This window comes from Phalangium opilio, unplaced genomic scaffold (genome assembly GCF_054372755.1).
Source record: "Phalangium opilio isolate 3A_F unplaced genomic scaffold, DU_Popi_V2 ptg000014l_1, whole genome shotgun sequence".
Classification (NCBI taxonomy): Eukaryota; Metazoa; Arthropoda; class Arachnida; order Opiliones; family Phalangiidae; genus Phalangium; species Phalangium opilio.
Genome location: NW_028324149.1, coordinates 4,951,073 through 4,968,397, shown reverse-complemented (window position 1 = coordinate 4,968,397; position 17,325 = coordinate 4,951,073). Strand labels below are relative to the sequence as shown.

General features: G+C 37.7%; 3 protein-coding genes across 4 annotated transcripts; all 3 read left to right on the top strand.

Annotated features, from left to right (window-relative positions):
* Positions 1-1,583: 1,583 nt before the first annotated feature.
* LOC149705311 (uncharacterized) lies at positions 1,584-2,760 on the top strand. Its single transcript, XM_089865665.1, has 5 exons — positions 1,584-1,985; positions 2,041-2,170; positions 2,349-2,470; positions 2,535-2,636; positions 2,755-2,760. Exons 1-5 carry the CDS (start codon positions 1,905-1,907, stop codon positions 2,758-2,760), a joined length of 441 nt encoding a protein of 146 aa, XP_089721791.1. The 5' UTR covers positions 1,584-1,904.
* A 1,198-nt stretch (positions 2,761-3,958) lies between these two features.
* Positions 3,959-10,035, top strand: LOC149705310 (uncharacterized). 2 transcript variants are annotated; one of them, XM_089865558.1, is made up of 11 exons: positions 3,959-4,154; positions 7,116-7,266; positions 7,534-7,611; positions 7,681-7,767; positions 7,837-7,938; positions 8,082-8,156; positions 8,493-8,704; positions 8,800-9,014; positions 9,080-9,305; positions 9,388-9,504; positions 9,560-10,035. In XM_089865558.1, the coding sequence occupies exons 2-11, from the start codon at positions 7,134-7,136 to the stop codon at positions 9,983-9,985; spliced, it is 1,671 nt and encodes a 556-aa protein (XP_089721684.1). In that variant the 5' UTR covers positions 3,959-4,154; positions 7,116-7,133; the 3' UTR covers positions 9,986-10,035. The 2 variants fall into 2 exon arrangements, with proteins under 2 accessions (XP_089721684.1, XP_089721683.1); XM_089865557.1 differs by having other exon boundaries at positions 8,490-8,704.
* Positions 10,036-12,872: 2,837 nt separating this feature from the next.
* Positions 12,873-16,605, top strand: LOC149705309 (glutamate [NMDA] receptor subunit 1-like). The gene is made up of 6 exons (XM_089865664.1): positions 12,873-13,704; positions 13,776-13,927; positions 14,994-15,154; positions 15,291-15,390; positions 15,462-15,769; positions 16,590-16,605. Exons 2-6 carry the CDS (start codon positions 13,859-13,861, stop codon positions 16,603-16,605), a joined length of 654 nt encoding a protein of 217 aa, XP_089721790.1. The 5' UTR covers positions 12,873-13,704; positions 13,776-13,858.
* Positions 16,606-17,325: the final 720 nt, after the last annotated feature.

Below are 17,325 nucleotides of genomic sequence, written 5' to 3'. Positions count from 1 at the left end.
TATTTATATTATGGTTAATCGCCATTAAGAAATATGGAGAGTTCCACGCGCAGGACATGATACTACTCGGAAAAAGCCAGTTGCTCGGATTCCTCGACGTTATTCTTCAGTTGAAATTTCGAAAAGAACTTTCATCATTTTGGAAATGTATCTTTTACCGCGTTTTCATCAATTGATTTCGACATTTTTACCACCGCGTTGACGCGTTTCTCGGTTTTTGTACTAGGGTAATGGCAGCGCCTGACCGAAGGCCTTACCTTAGACTGCGGGAAGATTACGTCGAGTGTCAAGACGCTTTCTCTCCAAGCTCTCAATCGAAACTGAACTTGTAATATTTTTGGGAGAGAAAGAGATTCGGGGAGAGGGTTCGAACTTCGAAACGCCTTGCAAAAAATGCAAACTACGTTTAAACGTAATTACTAATTTCGTCATACTTTTTGCCAAAAGCGAAAATTCTTTTGTCTGTCAGAAGTCAATCATTCGACGTAAATAACTAAAGTTTCGCTTTAAATTCAACGTTAAAAGTAAATATCTCGAACGAGAAGTATGGCGCGCGCGTTACGTCAGCTTCAACTTTCGAACTACATTTCTTAAATCTTTTTTAATTTTGAATATAATCATATAATAGATAATAATTAGAAAAAGTTCTAGGAGGAATTAACCTTGAAGGCCTTAGGCGCTCTTTTGTGGCAGCAACAGCCAACCGTAATTAAGCCAAATCCAAATAAACCTTAATTACTGATAATAAGATGGATGGGCGGCGTAATACGGCGTCCAACCTTTGACCCACGATACTTCTTGATATCAACAAAGATATTAAAATTGGAACTAACTGAAATTATAAGTGCCGCGAAGGGCTTGGGAGCAATCTGACGATCACGTAGCCACTCGCGTACCAAGTCGCCAAAGAAAGTACCGGCGATCTGACTGATTCTGGAGGATTACTCGGTTCTATGAAAATAATGGAATGTGGTTTTCCATTACACCGGTCACTTTGAAGCTGTTTATTGTTGGGACACCGATTTTACCCGAAACGTACCACTCCTCTACCCGTCTCCCATTGTTAGCCCGTCTTAATTTTTCCAAGGTTGGCAATTTCTCGCGAGACCCGCTCTCTATCGCGTATCCGACCCCTCGCTTTGAAAAAAAAAGAAAGAAATGTTTTGAGAAGAGATTGCAATCTAGTTTAGTCAAAGGTCTTTGTGAAGGGTAAAACCCGAGGGGCTCGTCACTACGCCTCCGTGGTGGTCATCCCCAGACGGGCCCCTCCTCCCATCATACACAAAATGGATAATTTAAACCTCCCCCGGGTTTTTAAGGGGCGAACCCCCAGCAGCATCAGCCAGCGCGTGGCGCCGAAAACAAGATAGAGAGAGACTGAATGTAATAAGTCAGTCAAGGTCCGGGATAAGATTAAAATAGGGGTGGTGGTATTCCCTTTACTGCATGGTTGTTTACCAGGTAGATTTTTGAAAAGACGCTTTACAAGTGGAAAAGTACCCCGCTCCCTCTATACAGAATGTAGCCCGAAATCTTATGTCGCAATGAAATATAAACTGCGAAAGTTGAGGGGTTTGAGGGGGAACTACTTCTCATCGACTATTCATTTGTGATTTTCTCTCGTGTTAGGAAGATTTAATTCATCATTGAGTCGCTTTCAATGTTCGCCTATTTATCAAAAAACCCACTGTTTTTTTACAATCTTTCTGGAACAAAGCCGACTTAACGTGACGCAATACTCTAATTCCGAGTACATCCCTTGATGGGAAACTTCCGTTTTCCACCTCCCGGATGTGTCATCCATATCACTCGTACACGAGACGCGAACATTTGTCAGGCTGACGCGATCTATCTAGTTTAAAAGCGGCTGTCTTTCTTAATTTCAACTCATTTTAGACAGTACAATGTTGCATTCCATCATTTGCGTCTTGTTCCTTAGCTCCTTTCAACTCTTAAACGCCTTGAATCAGACGGATAATTATTTCGTAGGTTTCGTTTAGTACACGTTGACGTTGGCGTTTAAATTTAAAGGTATTTCAGGATGAATCGAAATACGTCGAAGAAGTTCGACGTCACATGCAAGAGGTCAGAGACCAATTTGGTGACGAACTGAAGGACACCTACGATCGGGACATTACCGATTATATTCGTCGATGCAAAAGATCGAGTAGTACGAGCACTTCGCTTTCCCACGCATTTAATCACGCATAGTTTATCGGTACCAATACCTCAAAGTAGCTATAGTTACCATTTTGAAGAGAATCTACTTCTAGGGATTGGGACCGATCAACGAGTCGTTGTTGCGCGACATAATAATAATCTGGCTAAAGACGAATTTCTTTTGTCAGTTGGCAAAGGTTGCGCTTTGCCCTTGCAAATCGGTATTAACGACGCTTGCATGTGTCAATCGGGACCTCACAAAACCATGGTCGAGTTGGAAATGATCAACGGAGATATATCCGGCAACACCGTAAATCAAACGAAAGATAAACTCGGGAAACATATTTTAAATCATTTCATTCATTGGTATATAGTTGCAAATACCGTGGTGCATTTCCATCGACAGATGCAGCAGTTCTTGCTCTTCACCCACGCACAAATGCGTCGCCGTCGACAAAGAGATGGTCAAAGTACCGGTAAGTACACTGCAAATTATAAAACCACTTTTGGATCACTAGGGTACACTCTTAGCTCACTCGGAGTGGTCCAGGAGTGATCTCATAGTGTTTCGTTTGTGTTCTAACTGTGAACTAGGTTTAATAGAAGTGATGCAACAGTGTTCCCTTGTGAACTTTTGTGATCTATGTATGTTCAATCGCTTTTTGAAATCATATCTCACATGAAGATCACTAGCCAACAACTTTGGATCGTATTGAGATCACTATCCGGGTATAATTTAAGAACACACATCGAACATAGCTATGATCTAGTTGCGTGCTTTAAGCAGAAAGAAAAATTATTTCAGAATATACGATGTCACTTCCTAAAAACTTTAAATAATAATCTCACATAAATATATTGCAGGCCTATTCCATTTTATAACGTATGGTAATATCGAAACCAAACTAAATTGTTCGATTCCTTAATGGTTATAATTTCCCTTTCCAGAGGAGCTATAAAAACCTTTCAGTAAAAACGTTAGGCGTGCGTATAGTGAGTGGAAGAGATATAGATCAGCTGGAAATGGAAATTTACCAATATAAGAGGGGGTCGGATATTTAAACGAAATCAAATACAGTTCAATTTCAATTATAATAATTCACTGAAAGGCAATCCTCGAATTTTAGCTAAAAATGCGTGAAATATTTTAAATTTCAAAATGACTATCAATTTATTTAATTATAAATCAAGCGTTAATTTTATGATTGTCCGATCCTTTCATAGAAAACTTGAAAGAATTCTCGGAACCCCATTGCTATACTAAGATTGAAATGGTAGTGAGGAATAGCTAAGGCGTATGGATTTATAATGTATAATTTCATAGGAAAGAAAATAGCGTCTCTAAATTCCAACTGAAACCAAGTATACCATGTTACTACTGCGCTATATTCCACCCTCTCAAATCACAATGTAAACACGTGGTTTGGGGAAAACTTCACCTGTACACCCCTCCCTTTTTGGAGGAAAAAAACTATAAATAAAGAGGTATCGTAAAGTGTTGCCAGATGAGAAGATTGTCGCCCAATTGGGCTTTTTTTAGAGCTTAATGCGGGGTAAAACAAATATACTATTATGAAAAAATATCAGAGGAATATAATTCCTTTTTAAATATCTTTTGTCAAATTGAGTGCCTTTCTTCAAATAAATGGGTTAAAATTGGATAATTTTTAATTAAAGAAACATTCTTAAGTAGCGGTTGATTGTGCTATTTCATACGTGCAATTTTAACTGGCAACTTTTTCGGTCTTTACCGTGCGTTGCCCTCTCCCCCGAAGTAGTGTTGAGAGAGAGAGGCAGCGCCTCGTGTCCCATCGTCCCATTAAATTTTCCACAAGTTCAAGGGAAAGTTTGTTTACTTTAGTATCTGGACAAGTTTTTTTTAAATTGGTCGTATCTCGGATGTGCTTCGTGTTTGCTTTTTCGAATATTTAAGGCAGTTAATCTAATTAATCTAATATTTACGAACTCGTTAAATTCTACGTAATAATTTTTTGGTAAGTGTCAATTTGTCTGATAATTTTAATTAAAATAAAGTATTTTCTCCCCGGACCAAGGCTTATGGTATATAATGGGCTTTGTTTATTGTTTTACGGGCGAATGGTAGTGAATATTAATATTATTTTTACCATGAAGTTCACAATAACGTGTTCCTTACTAAAACTAGATTTTCCAATAGGTACAGTAATGTCAATTGGGCCTAGTGTTAAAAATTTAATTATTTTTGTTGCCATAATGTAATTTTTGGGATTGCTTTTATCATATGTGGAATTTTGTGTTTATATTGATTTTGTCATAAAATTGGCTCATATTTGTTTTAAATATGGCGGCTATCAATAATAATGATATTAAATGCCCAATGTGCTGCTATCGAACAGCAAGCACTCACCGTCTAAATCAGCATGTTTTAAGCCTACATCGGAATGAAAGCTCCTTCAGCGTGGCTTGCAAACTATGTCCCTATAAATCAACTAGTTACTCAGCATTCAAAGTACACTGTAGTCGTCAACATAGGCATGTGCAAGAACCTGAGCCTGAGAATAATGATTTAAATTATAATAATGAGGGTGGGGAACTAAATGATATGGAATTTGAATTGGATACATCGATAAGTAACAGTGATAATGAAGATGATTTTAGAATACAAAGGCGAGATGTACCAGAACCAAGCAAAAGGTCTATTGAGAAATCCTTTGGGTATTTCTTTTTAAAATTAGAATCAACCCATGGCATAAGCATAACTACTTTAAATATTATTGCTGAGGAAATTAATGTTCTTAATATTGAAATTCTTTCCATCTTGAGAGAAAATATTTGTGCTGAAATTGAAAGCAATGGGATAGTTAATTTTAATGAAGCTCGCTATGACAGCATGTTTAATTTCACTTCCAAATTGAATCACATGAGATCGGATGCTTCTAGAATGAAATATTATGGTAGTACGTTTAACTTACTGGAAAGCATTCCTGTGTACTTAGGGAAAAAAACTAAAAGGAAAAACGGTAGATTATCCCGTGAAAATATTTATGGATATTCAATCCCAATTTTGTGCAGTTTACGAGCGTTAATTAGAACCCCTGACGTAAATTTCTGGATGCAAAACTCTCACGAAAGTCAAGGGCCACTCATGAGAGATTGGTGCGATGGGGAGTACTATAAAGAGAATAAGATACCACTTTCTACTTGTATTCAAATTATTTTGCACGTGGATGATATTGAAACTGTTAATCCAATTGGCGTTCACAGGAAGATCCACAAGTTGACAGTATTTACGTATGAAATTTGTAATATTCCGCCGCAATTTAGATCGAAATTACACACAAAACAGCTTCTTGCTATTGCTAGATCATCTGATATTAGGAAGTACGGTATGGGAAATATTTTATCTGATTTTATAGAAAGTATGAATAGCTTGAAAAATGGTATAGACTTGTTTGGTAATGGTAAAATTTTCACCGCTGTTCTTGTGGGAACTCCAGCAGACACCCCTGCATCAAATCAGTTGTGGGGCTTCAAAGAAGGGGTGGCCTTTGCAAAAAAATGTTGCCGTACTTGCCTCGGAGAGCGACCGAAAATTTGGAGTAGTTTCATGGAAAACGATTTTCAACTAAGAACAACTACAGATCATTTAGATATGTGTGAGATTTTAGATGAACTAGAAAGTGTGGGTGCAAGAAAGCGCTGGAGCAAAGAGTACGGAATAAACTGTCTATCGCCGTTATTTCATATCAAAGATATTTCACTTGAAATAGCGGTACATGATCCGATGCACGTTCTGTTAGAAGGAGTTGTATTTGTTGAGTTGAAAGCTATGCTTCAAAACTTCATAAACGAGGAAAAAATGTTTTCACTTGACTGGCTCAATGGACAGTTGGAAATTTTTCCATACTCATATTTAGAAATTAAGTCAAAGCCAACTTTGTTTGACCAATCTTGTCTTTCGGAGAAAGGAAATATTTCCCTATCAGCCTCCGCGTCATTGGCTCTAATCGAAGTTCTACCATTCATTTTAGCACAGAAGGTTCCTAATGACAATGCAAAGCTTTCAAACTTTGTCTTGTTAGCAAAAATTACACATATATGCACATCCCCATATGCTTTAAATGATACCATAATGGAGCTCGAAGCAGCTATTAAATATCATCATGAGACGTTTTTAGTTCAGTACCCAGACATTAATTTAAAGCCCAAGTTTCATTTTATGATTCACTTTCCTAACCAAATTAGGCGTTTTGGGCCACTAAGACACCATTGGTGCATGCGCTTTGAAGCACATTTCAGTGTGTTTAAAGGAAGGAAATGGGGATCTTTTAAAAATATTTCACTCAGCATGATAAGATATCATCTTTTAAGAAATTGTTTTTACCAAAACAACTCTTCTGCTGACCCAAACCCAAATTTTTTGTATGCTTGTGATGATGTTAAGGTCACAAAAGAAGTTTTTATAAATGATCTTGAACCGTGCACAAAAAATCAAATTTTACCGTTCATCGGCGATGGTAAAGTTTTTTTAGTAACAAATTTAAAAATTCAGGGTTTTCTTTATATGAATGAAATTGGCATTTCTTTAAATCGGTTAGAGGACAAATGTCAGTCTTTAGCTGTGGTAAAATTAATTTTAGCCATAGGAAAACGATATTTTTTCATCTTGAAGCAGGCTGAAATTGTGCAATACGCAAAACACCTGAACGCATTCGAAATTTTAATTGCTGATACAGAGTTAGTTATTCAATGGGATGACCTTCATTGCCCATGGCCGCTTTCAGTTAGGTACTATAATGACAGATGTTATATGCTTAACAAATATTCTTGTTACATGCCTGACCATTAATTATGGTCTATTTTTGAACCAAAATTCCATAAATTTACAACAAAAAAAATGAAACATTAAATTGCACATATGAAAAATATAAAATCCCGCATTACAATGTGGTATATGAAAATAATTGAATGACCAGGTATAGGTATAGAGGAAAATGTTAGACCGTAGAGGTATAGGAAGAGGCCCGTGTAAGGAATGTGACGTAGGAGATTGCGAAGAGTATGAAATAAATGGGAACGAAAGTAACTGCCAATACTGTGGATGCCCACCCACTAAACATGAGAAACGTACGTATATTACGTAGGCCTATACATAGTTTTTGCTAAAAGGGCTGGTGAAAATTCCTTCCTTCACTGGTAGCTTTCAACAGTGCAGTGTTGTCAGGCCGTCTCTGAGCCTAGCTATTCGAGCACCGATTCATTCTGAACTGCTATAGCCCTGGCTCAGCAGAGCCAGGGTGACATTGGGGGAACTGCAAAAACCCTTTAGTTAAAACTATGTATATGCTTTAGGTATAATGCTTGTCACATTTCAGATTTTACATTTCTTTATAGTCATTTTAAGAAATGGTAACAACCATGTTATTCAAAAAACTAATTACACTATCTCGGGAAGCAAAGAGACCAAAGATGGCAAGTGCACACACTTTTATTTAAAACTATTTTAAATCTGAGACTTACAATTCTCAAAATAAATTCTAGGTAGTAATAACCATATTCAGGTGCTTGAGCAATCAAACTTCTCTTCTGATATTGGTAACGTTCTCAAGGTTACTAACTCGGAGCTAAGTAAGAGTCTCGGTAGTTCAACAGATATTCATTACGACTACAATGAGAAGCTTGACACTTTTTCTATAGGTGCAAGCAATGATTTAACAAATGTGGAAAGTCCAATTGTTTCGTCAGTCGTTGAAAGTGACATAACTAACTTTAGAAATCCTCGTGCCGATATAGCAGAAGGTATTTATTAAAATTGTCTTTTATGTATTTAGTCAATATGTTCGTAAATTTCCAATGTAGTTAAAGTTTTCAAAGACATTAATTGAACCTGGTACGAATTCAATAAAAATTTAATTTACTACAATGCTATCGTTTCTAAATAGGTCCAATTAATGATTTAAAAAAGGCTGATAGTCCTAGTATCTCTTCTACCATTGAAATTGATAAGTCTAAAGAAGGTAAATCTATATAAAGTTAAAACCCATACCAGGGTGACTAGACTTCTTTTATTTCTTACTATTTAATTGTTATCCTGTAATTTCCTATAATTGTTTTCTCATATATTTTCCTACAATTTTGATATTATTTATCCTACATTTTCCTAAAGTTTTGCTTTTTATTCTAGATTAGCCAATATTTTTGCCACTATTCAAGCGATGTTTTTAATTAAAAGCTTTCAATTAACTTTTCTCTAATTTACTTTTAAATTTACTTTTTTTCCTGTGCAAATTTTTAATTATTTCTCTGGTCATAACATATAAGCGCAAGTATACAAAATTATTTGTTTGCAGCAGAGATTGAGCTACCAACTTTCTCCCCACTTGTCACAAGCGCCCTCCTAAACAAATGTGTTACGGAAAAGGGATACTGGACCGCTTTTATATCGGAATGCGCTTTGCATTGGGTAAATGACTCAAGAATTTGCAATCAAATGACTTATCAAATTATTGGGAAAAGGATGGTTGAGAAGTACGAATGTCTCAAAATGTCTGGAAATACTCCGTGGGTAAGTATATAAAATAGCAATCCGAATTTAAGTTTAAAGTAAAACCATAATCTTAGTATATAATCTAACGATATTTACATTGAATTGAAACGTAGAAAGAGTTCACAAAATGTTTGAGTCTAAAAATCAGAAAGGAACGAGGGAAACAAAGAAGATCACAAGATGACGCGTCACTTAACCAAGCAAAAGGATTTATGAAAATTGTAGCAGTATCTGTTGATACTTCTAGCACAGAACAATTAAGTAATGGGGTAGTTCCTACAGTTGTTACTACCAAAACTGTAAAAACGCCAAAATCTAAGCCAATTAGGTAATCTTAAGCAATGCATTTTTATTGTTGAAAAAATAACAAAAAAGTATTTTATTTTAACTCAGCTACTCTCGAGACAATTTTATTGGCGAAATTCTTGATGAAGATGACATTAAACAATTAACTGAAAACATCAAGAAAGAATGGGAAAAGAAAAAAACTGATTGGGGCACCATCAAGGCTCTACTTCGGCAGTCATACCCTAATCGCACTTTTTTCTTGAAAAACCAAAAAGAATTTTCAATTGCGCCGTTTCTTACTCTTTACCCATGTTTTGAAAATGGCAGAGCGGTAAGCGGCCTTTTTGAAATTAATGCTACGCAGATAGGCCTTATAATAAAAGGTTAAACTAAAAATTTCAACGTTTTTTTAGTTTTTGTACGAGCTACGCCTAACACTTGGAACTAAGGTCTATGATGAGTTTTACAAAAATGTTGAGGTGTTTGTCAACGCAATAATGGAGTTTTCAAAGGAATCCTTGATTGCAAAGGTAAATTATGTCGCATTTTGGTAAATGTGCCTTGCAAATGTTATTGTTTTTATAGAATGAAAGAAAAAAGTTTCAAGCATGGAGCATATTTGAAAAAAAAGTTGCTGTAACGCAATCGAAGGGCATCAAATCTCTTCCAATTATAAAACAAGTGAAGACGGAAGAATTTGACGATATAATACTGGAAATGTTAGAGGGTCCTCCCATGGCTGTAATAAGCTTCGCGGGCAATGAACCTAAAGATTGCGCCATACTTGGACTTGGACTTAAAATACATTTGGCAGAAAAATACATGGAATTGACGAATGTCATAAGTCTGCTTATTGCTATATATTACTCTTTCGAGATTAATTACCCGAAAGAGTATTTACAAACAATGGCTCTAGCAACCAAGCTAGTATTGAAGGATAACTACTATAAATTGGCTTCCAAGGCGGTTAAGGTTGAAGTAGAATTAATGAAAATTTGGAACAAAATTTGATATACACGCTTTGTTGAATGAAATAAACGGATTTTGAATTTATTTGAAAATTATTTTTTTATGATTCAAAGTATAGGGTTAGGAAAATTAAACTTTAGGAACTTTTAGAGGATTGGCCTATGTGGAAAATGAATGGGTTGAGGGTGTAGAGGGAGATCACTCGGTGGTCGTATCGAAAAAGATAAGTGATCTCAAAGTGATTTCCTAAATTTGCAGTGATCTAAATTAGTTACGCTAGTGATCCTAATGCACACCAATAGATCACAATTTAAGATCACTTTGGTGCACTACTAGATCTCATATATTAAATTTTAGAACACTAAAGCACATATTTAAATCGCTTTTGGCTCGTGTGTTTCTAGAGTTCTGCAAGCGCTGAGTGATCTAAAACTGTTACAGTATATAGGGATCTTAAAGTGTCTTAAATGTGTTCTCAATATGTAGAAAAAGTTTCCAGTGTACGCGTCTTCGAGTCGCGACCTTAAAAGGCCCGAAAGGTTTCCATTCTAAGTCCCACCCAAAACTTAGATGGAAGTCAATTAGAGACAAATATGTCCGAGAAAAGAAAATTATGGACGGACAGAAATTGAGCGGCAGTGGTTGTTCGAGCAGAGAGGTATGGGACCTCTACGAAAGCCTTCATTTCCTTAAAGACTCGATTAGCCACAGAAAGAACGTGAATACAAGAAAAATAAACAGCTAGATTTAACGATTCTTGTTTCCACGCAGAACAATTAACAATATGTCACAAGCAAATAAAGACGAGGCGGCTGATAAGAATCCTGATAAGCCAGAAGATAGTCATGAGGAAATGGTTTTTGAACATGAAGATAAGGACTTCATTATCGAGGAGCCAATTAATGAGGCGGCAAATGCGCTGTCCGATGCTGACCAAGGAAATAACAGTTAGCCTAAGCCAAGAAAAACCAGCTCTACGTCTAGCTTGAGAGCAAGTGACAGTCGGCCCAGTACGTCTTCAAGCAAACGTGAAAGTGAAGAAACATTTATGAAATCAGCCAAATATAAAAAGCCAAAACAAAAGGTTGATGCCTATGAACAAACGCTCCTAAATATTTGGAAAGAAAATACAGGTAAAATCAATGCTAGCTCCTGCAATGCCATCCCAGAGGATCCGGATCGTTTATTTCTGTTGAGCCTAGAAAAGGATTTTAAATCTTTAAATGATAAAAACAAAAGAAAAGCAAAACATGCACTCATGCAAGTGCTCGATGATTTGCTTGAAGAGGAAGAACGTGACAAATTGGCAGAGCAAATTAATTAATAATCTGTATTTTCATAATAAAATCATTTTTATTAAACGAGTAATCTTTAACGTCCTTGGTATTCCATTTTACCGTTAATAGTAAAATATTCCTTATAAGAATCTTTTATCTGTATGGCTCCTCTTCTACATGCTCTACCTCCTTGCCGAGGAAGCCCGGTCATATTACTGTTATGGTTAAGTCTCCATTCCCCTTTGACCAAATTTCCATGTTCATCAATATGGTCACCGTACTTGATTGGACAATACAAACGCATATCAGTTTGTTCTTCCTTCGTCATCAAGAAGTTGTGCAAACATACTGCAGCTTTTACAACAGCCTCAGCATTCACTGGGTCAAGAGGTATAGGGCTTTGCAAACATCTAAATCTAGAACTGAGAATCCCAAATGAATTCTCAATGGTCATCCTAGCACGAGACAATCTATAGTTGAAAGTGTCTTGATCAGCTGGGAGATTTCTGCCAGCATAAGGGCGCATTAAATTGGGTTTAAGAGGAAAGGCAGCATCACCAACAAAACAAAACGGAAGTTCAGGCCCATTTTCTTCAATTTTTCTTGGTTGCGGAAAGAAATTTTCATCTTCAATTGCTTTCCCCAACTCTGAACCACCAAAAACACCTCCATCACTTATTTCACCGAAATTTCCAATGTCTACAAATGTAAATTTATAATATGCGTCGCACACCGCCATCAACACAATACTGTAGGTTCCTTTGTAGTTGAACAAGATGGCCCAAGGGCTGGGCCTTAATAGTAATTTTACACGGCTCACGTGACCCCCCGTATAGTTGATCTCCAATAAATCGTACAACTAAAAACATTTCTGAAACGCAATCGTGTATCCAATTAATTTCTAATAACGTCACATTTCAAATAATATTAATGAAACTAAATTGTGCACCCCACTGAAGTATAATTTTTAAAAACCATACGAATCAAATAATGTATCTAAAACAAAATCCTGGATCCCCTAAACCAGAAATCACTATGACCGTAAACCGTCCCCTCTATTTTACGAAACCTAACCTAACCATTCAGCATAATCTCTGATGTATCACGCGCACAAAGTGCAGCAGTGCACGAAAATTATCAACTTGTTTCTTTCACTCAAAAAAGCCCGCGAGATTTAAACTACCTTTCTTTCCTCTCTCTCCTCTCCGAGCGGGATGCCCCCTCTCCCTCTTCCCCCTCTCACTAATATACCAGGCAGGCAGCGGAGCTTCGTTTCCCTCCGATCTGGGTTCCATCTCTCTTCGTATCGCCATCGCGTATGCTAGCGATCTCTCTCTCCCATCGTAAGCGTACGCGAGTGAGCGTACGCGAAACCGTTTTCGCGGACGCGTCCGGCACAGGGGATTGGTGCCCTTTCTTAAATTTTAACGGAATAAAATTCCGTGTAAAATTAAAAACATAGAGCCAGAATTAGGAGTTGCGACCAATTCAATATGTTTTCCGTCCAAGGAGCCAACACAATTAGGGAAATTCCACTTTTGAAAATAATTTAACGCGGATGTCATCATTGCTTTTTTAGTCATTGGTGGAAGATATATTGGCTGAACTGCATTCCATATGACGTTACAAGTCTTTGGTACAATTTTAGCAACGGTTGATTTACCAATTCGATACGCTAATGACAAAGTTCGATAGCTATCTCTAGTTGTCAAATACCTATAGAAAAGCTAGTAAATTTACAACCAATTCAAATAATTAAACATAATACAAATATTACCTCAATGTGATGTAAAGTCTTTCTTTAGCAGTTATGGCTTTTCGGTAATGGGTGTCTTGTTTAGTTAAATTATCTTTAACGAGACTCAATAAATAATCAAATTGGCTGGGTGTGACTCGAAACACTTCTCTGTACATATTGTCATTATGATATTCATAGCAAATTCTCATTTTCGGTATTAAATTGTGGAAGTCACCATCTACAGGTCGGTCCTGAAACACTTCTCGTACCCATATTCTTCTCTTTTTTTTATTCGATTACGGTGATTTAATATCAGAAGAGAAGCTATTACATTATTATTGAAACTTAAAATATTCTTCTGTTTGGAACACACAGGTGCCATGTTTAATTCCTACAGGAAAGAAGCAACCTCGATGACGAAATCATTTATGACGTCAAAATATAAGCGTACGTTATTGGTTGATCCTTTGCGAACAACGCAAAACTTGCAAAAATCTTTGGCACGCCAAAGAATTTTGCTCTCTTCGCAAGCCTCGCTTAGTAGACGTTTTTTCTGGTGTGAACGAAACGCGACGGATGAAAGCGAACAATGCGAATGCGGCTAACGTGGCGAAAGACGCGAAAACGGTTGGTGTGGACGGGCCACCCAAAACATGCAAGACGAATGCAGAGTCATCGAAGTTGAAAAACACAAGAAATGCGATTGCGTTTGCGCTCTCAGCGAAGCCAACTGTAAAGAGTTCGAAGTAATTGGTCTAGTCCTAACCTTTTCTCGCGAGTATTTTAGCTAATTAGTTCCCGGTGTCGTCTCTCTCAGATTTTTAACAAGAACACTTGTAAATGCGCCTGCAAGATTAATCCTAGCATGTGCGGACCGAAAATGAGACCGAATTACCGAGAATGCAGATGCGACTGCAAAAACAACAAAGAATGTTCCAGCGGTTCCCTATTCAACACCGATACTTGCGAGTAAGTTAATTTTAATATCGGGCACGCCCATAAATAGACCGAACAACTTAAGCGTGGATTTATATCATGGCAGATGCGAAGAAGAAACTTACAAAGACTATAACAGCGTTTAAATTGCAGCCTTCTTAATAAAAGGAGGCTTTCGTATTTGTTTGCCTCAAAATTCCTATGGGGGGGGGAAGGGTCCTTTTCCGATAAAAATATTTTGGGACAAAACTTGCGCGAGAATCGCGTGTTGTAAATGCTGGAAAACATCTCGAAAAGAATAAAAAATTGATTGGAAAATTTAATAGAAATGTATTTTTCTGTTTACTACGCTGCATCCCACGGGAAAAAGGCAAGGTGCGCTCCTCTAGATCCGCCTACAAATACAAAGTTCGCCCTCCTTTAAACTAGAGTTTATAGCTAGAAACGTTAATCCTCTGGCAAACGACTAAAAGCTTTTCGACGATTCAGGTTATTTTTAATCGTTTGGCTTATTGTTTCTGTGAGTGCTTTAAGTGGCACGTCATGCTACTTAACGCGTGCCTACAGAGTAAAGCTTATTCCGATAATAAAGCAGTAGCTCCGATTGTCGAATCAAACTTAGGTTTTAACAAATGAAGGGTCGATGTCACAATCTGACTCTGTCGGTAGCCGCTATCGATGTAAGTCAATTAAGTAATCGAATCTGTCCAATTTCTCGCAAGGTAAGACTATAATTAGGTACTGTAGCCGTGCGCGTGGTTAACTGTCGCGGACATGGGGGTTATAGGTACTAACTACAAAAATGAGTCCTCGTTTGTAAAATAAAACAAAACTTAAGTTTATTGGCAAAAGATTGAATTTAAAGTATCTCCATTGAGGAGTTAAAGAAGAAGCGAACTGCACTGCTTCTTTACTAAACAAGAACTGCCTTTCTCAAGCGAGAAAAACTAGCCCCTCTACTTTAAGGGGATTTCCCTTTTTACAAACAGGTTTTGGGGTCTCTTGGCCACCAACAGCGCCAGCCCGCCTTATATAGAGGCTTGGTCGAAAAGTAAAAAGGGGTACAGCAAGGATACATATGTGATAAATATGTTGACAGAGAATGGACAAAATCTGGCCGTTACAGTACTATCCCCGAATGAAGCACAACGCCTTCAAACTGCGCCACGTCCTTTCAACGGAAGGCAATTCGACGGTAGTCGGCCTGAAAGGGAGAGATTTTCAAATCCTCGAAGCTCTGTCGCGAAAATTGCGATTCCAGTGAGTATATAAGCTCCGTTATCCGAGGGACTAGTCATTCCGCGTAATAGGTGGACGGACGCAATTTCAGAGCATTTGACTAGTCGCTCACTCGCTAACTTTGAACACTTAACGAAAACTTATGTTTATAACGCAGGTACCGGCTTTCAACGTCGTCCAACGGACAGTGGGGTTTCTGCGACCAAAACATGCCGGGAAACCAGTGCTCGGGACTGATACGAATGGTGGCCCGAAACGTAAGATGACTTAGATAGATGTCCCCCCACCCCCCTTTATGACCACGCATATCGCTTTAAACGCTGAATAGGAGGTTGACGTGGGCATTTCAACGGTGACCCCGACTCCGGAACGCGGTCGCTTCGTGGACTTTTCCTTCCCGTACGCCTACGACGAAATTACCTTCGTCACCAAAGAACCGGAGTCGCGCGATTTGGTCGACGACCTCCTTTTCACCAAACCCTTTCAAGTTCAAGTACAGACTGTTAAAGAAGTCTTTGCGCGTTGCGTTTTTCGCACATATTTTACTATATTTCAAAAACTATTAGAGCTAGCGCTCTGGAATAAAGTGCGTTATAAAAGTTTTGCATTCCTCTTTCATATTTTACCCGTACCACAGTTGTCCTTTGCATACTTATACCGGAAACCAGAAATCTCAAAATTATCAATATTGGATTCTCGAGGATATAAATGCGATTTTCGGATTCCTTGGGGTCGATTCATATTTGAAAAGTTTTCACCAAATTCAATTCGGATCAATAGGTCACGAGTAATCAGCCTTTATTCAAAATCTGGCAACTTTGGTTAGATTGGCGATAATTCATAATCGAGTATCGAATCTTTGTCGTAATAATGCTTGTTATATGTTATGGCACCTCATGCGTATATATATGATTGGTCTTGTGGCGCAATACTTCGAAACAAATCAGACGTTGATTAAAGGGATGGTGAAGTGGAAAATAAAGTAATTTTTTATTGATTTTTCCATAAGACAGTGAAACATCCAAGAAATAACACCGAACGATTTTTAAACTACGATTAGTTTGAAATTTCATGAATAATATTAAATAAGGACCTCCAACCAATCGCGTAGCGCCCTGCCTTTTTATGAACAATTTTCTCTTGGCACGCTGCGTGTTGAATAAATTTATCGCGAGACTTGAAAAAATTTGCGCGATGTGACAATTGTGGCGCGAGACATGGAGCGTGCCACGAGAATTTTGTTAACAAAAAGGCACGGCGTTACGCGATTGGTCGGTGTTCCTTTTTTGAAACTATTCTTAAAATCTTAGCCTAATTTGAATATTAAAATAAATGGGAGGTATTTCCTGAATTTTTCATTATGCATACTGGTCTCAGGATTAGTAGAAGAATCAATAAAAAATCACTTTAATTTCCTTTTCCCCTCCCTTTATGAGAAAACCTGCGTCTTTTGAAGGAGAGAAGCGATTTGAAAATATTGTTATTTGGGCCATGATATCATAATATTTAGAACTCACATTAATTACGTTTGGGCCTTCAGCCTAGTGAAAAACTCATTCATGATGGCATATGCGCTTCACGAGATCCCTTCAAATAGACATATTCGACTATTCCATATAAGAAACAACTTCAGAGGAGATGGCTTCTATGCTAGGAATTTTCGCTACGCGATTGAGCTTCTCTAAACGGAGCCTGAGGTTGGGCTATAGCCTCCCGCGTTTACTGCAAATGTGAGACCAGGGATAGATTTAGTTTTAGAAGTGGGAATAGAGAATAGAGTAATCTAGGGGCGCGTCAAATTCCACGGAAAGGAAGGGTATGAAAGGAGAGGCGTGTCAAAGCAACAAAGGTAAAAAGGAATAACGTATTTTTCGCCGATCCCGTCAACAACGTCAGCAAAACGTAGCTTAAGTGAGCAATCAGAAAATTTTAACTTTTCATCACTCGTTAGAGGGAGGGCTCTATACTGGGCTATGAGTCGGACTGAATTAAACACTAACCGTTCTCCAATCCTACTACTAAGATTAAATCTATCTCTGTTGAGGCTTAATAATAAAGCCGACCGCAACCAAAGCATGGGCAAAGGCGTATTTCACAACTGACGTTCAAAGTTACCGATGGAAAACCCTAACAAATAAAAGAGGAAAAAAAATTAATGCCGGTAACAATGATCACAACTGAAAATAACAGCT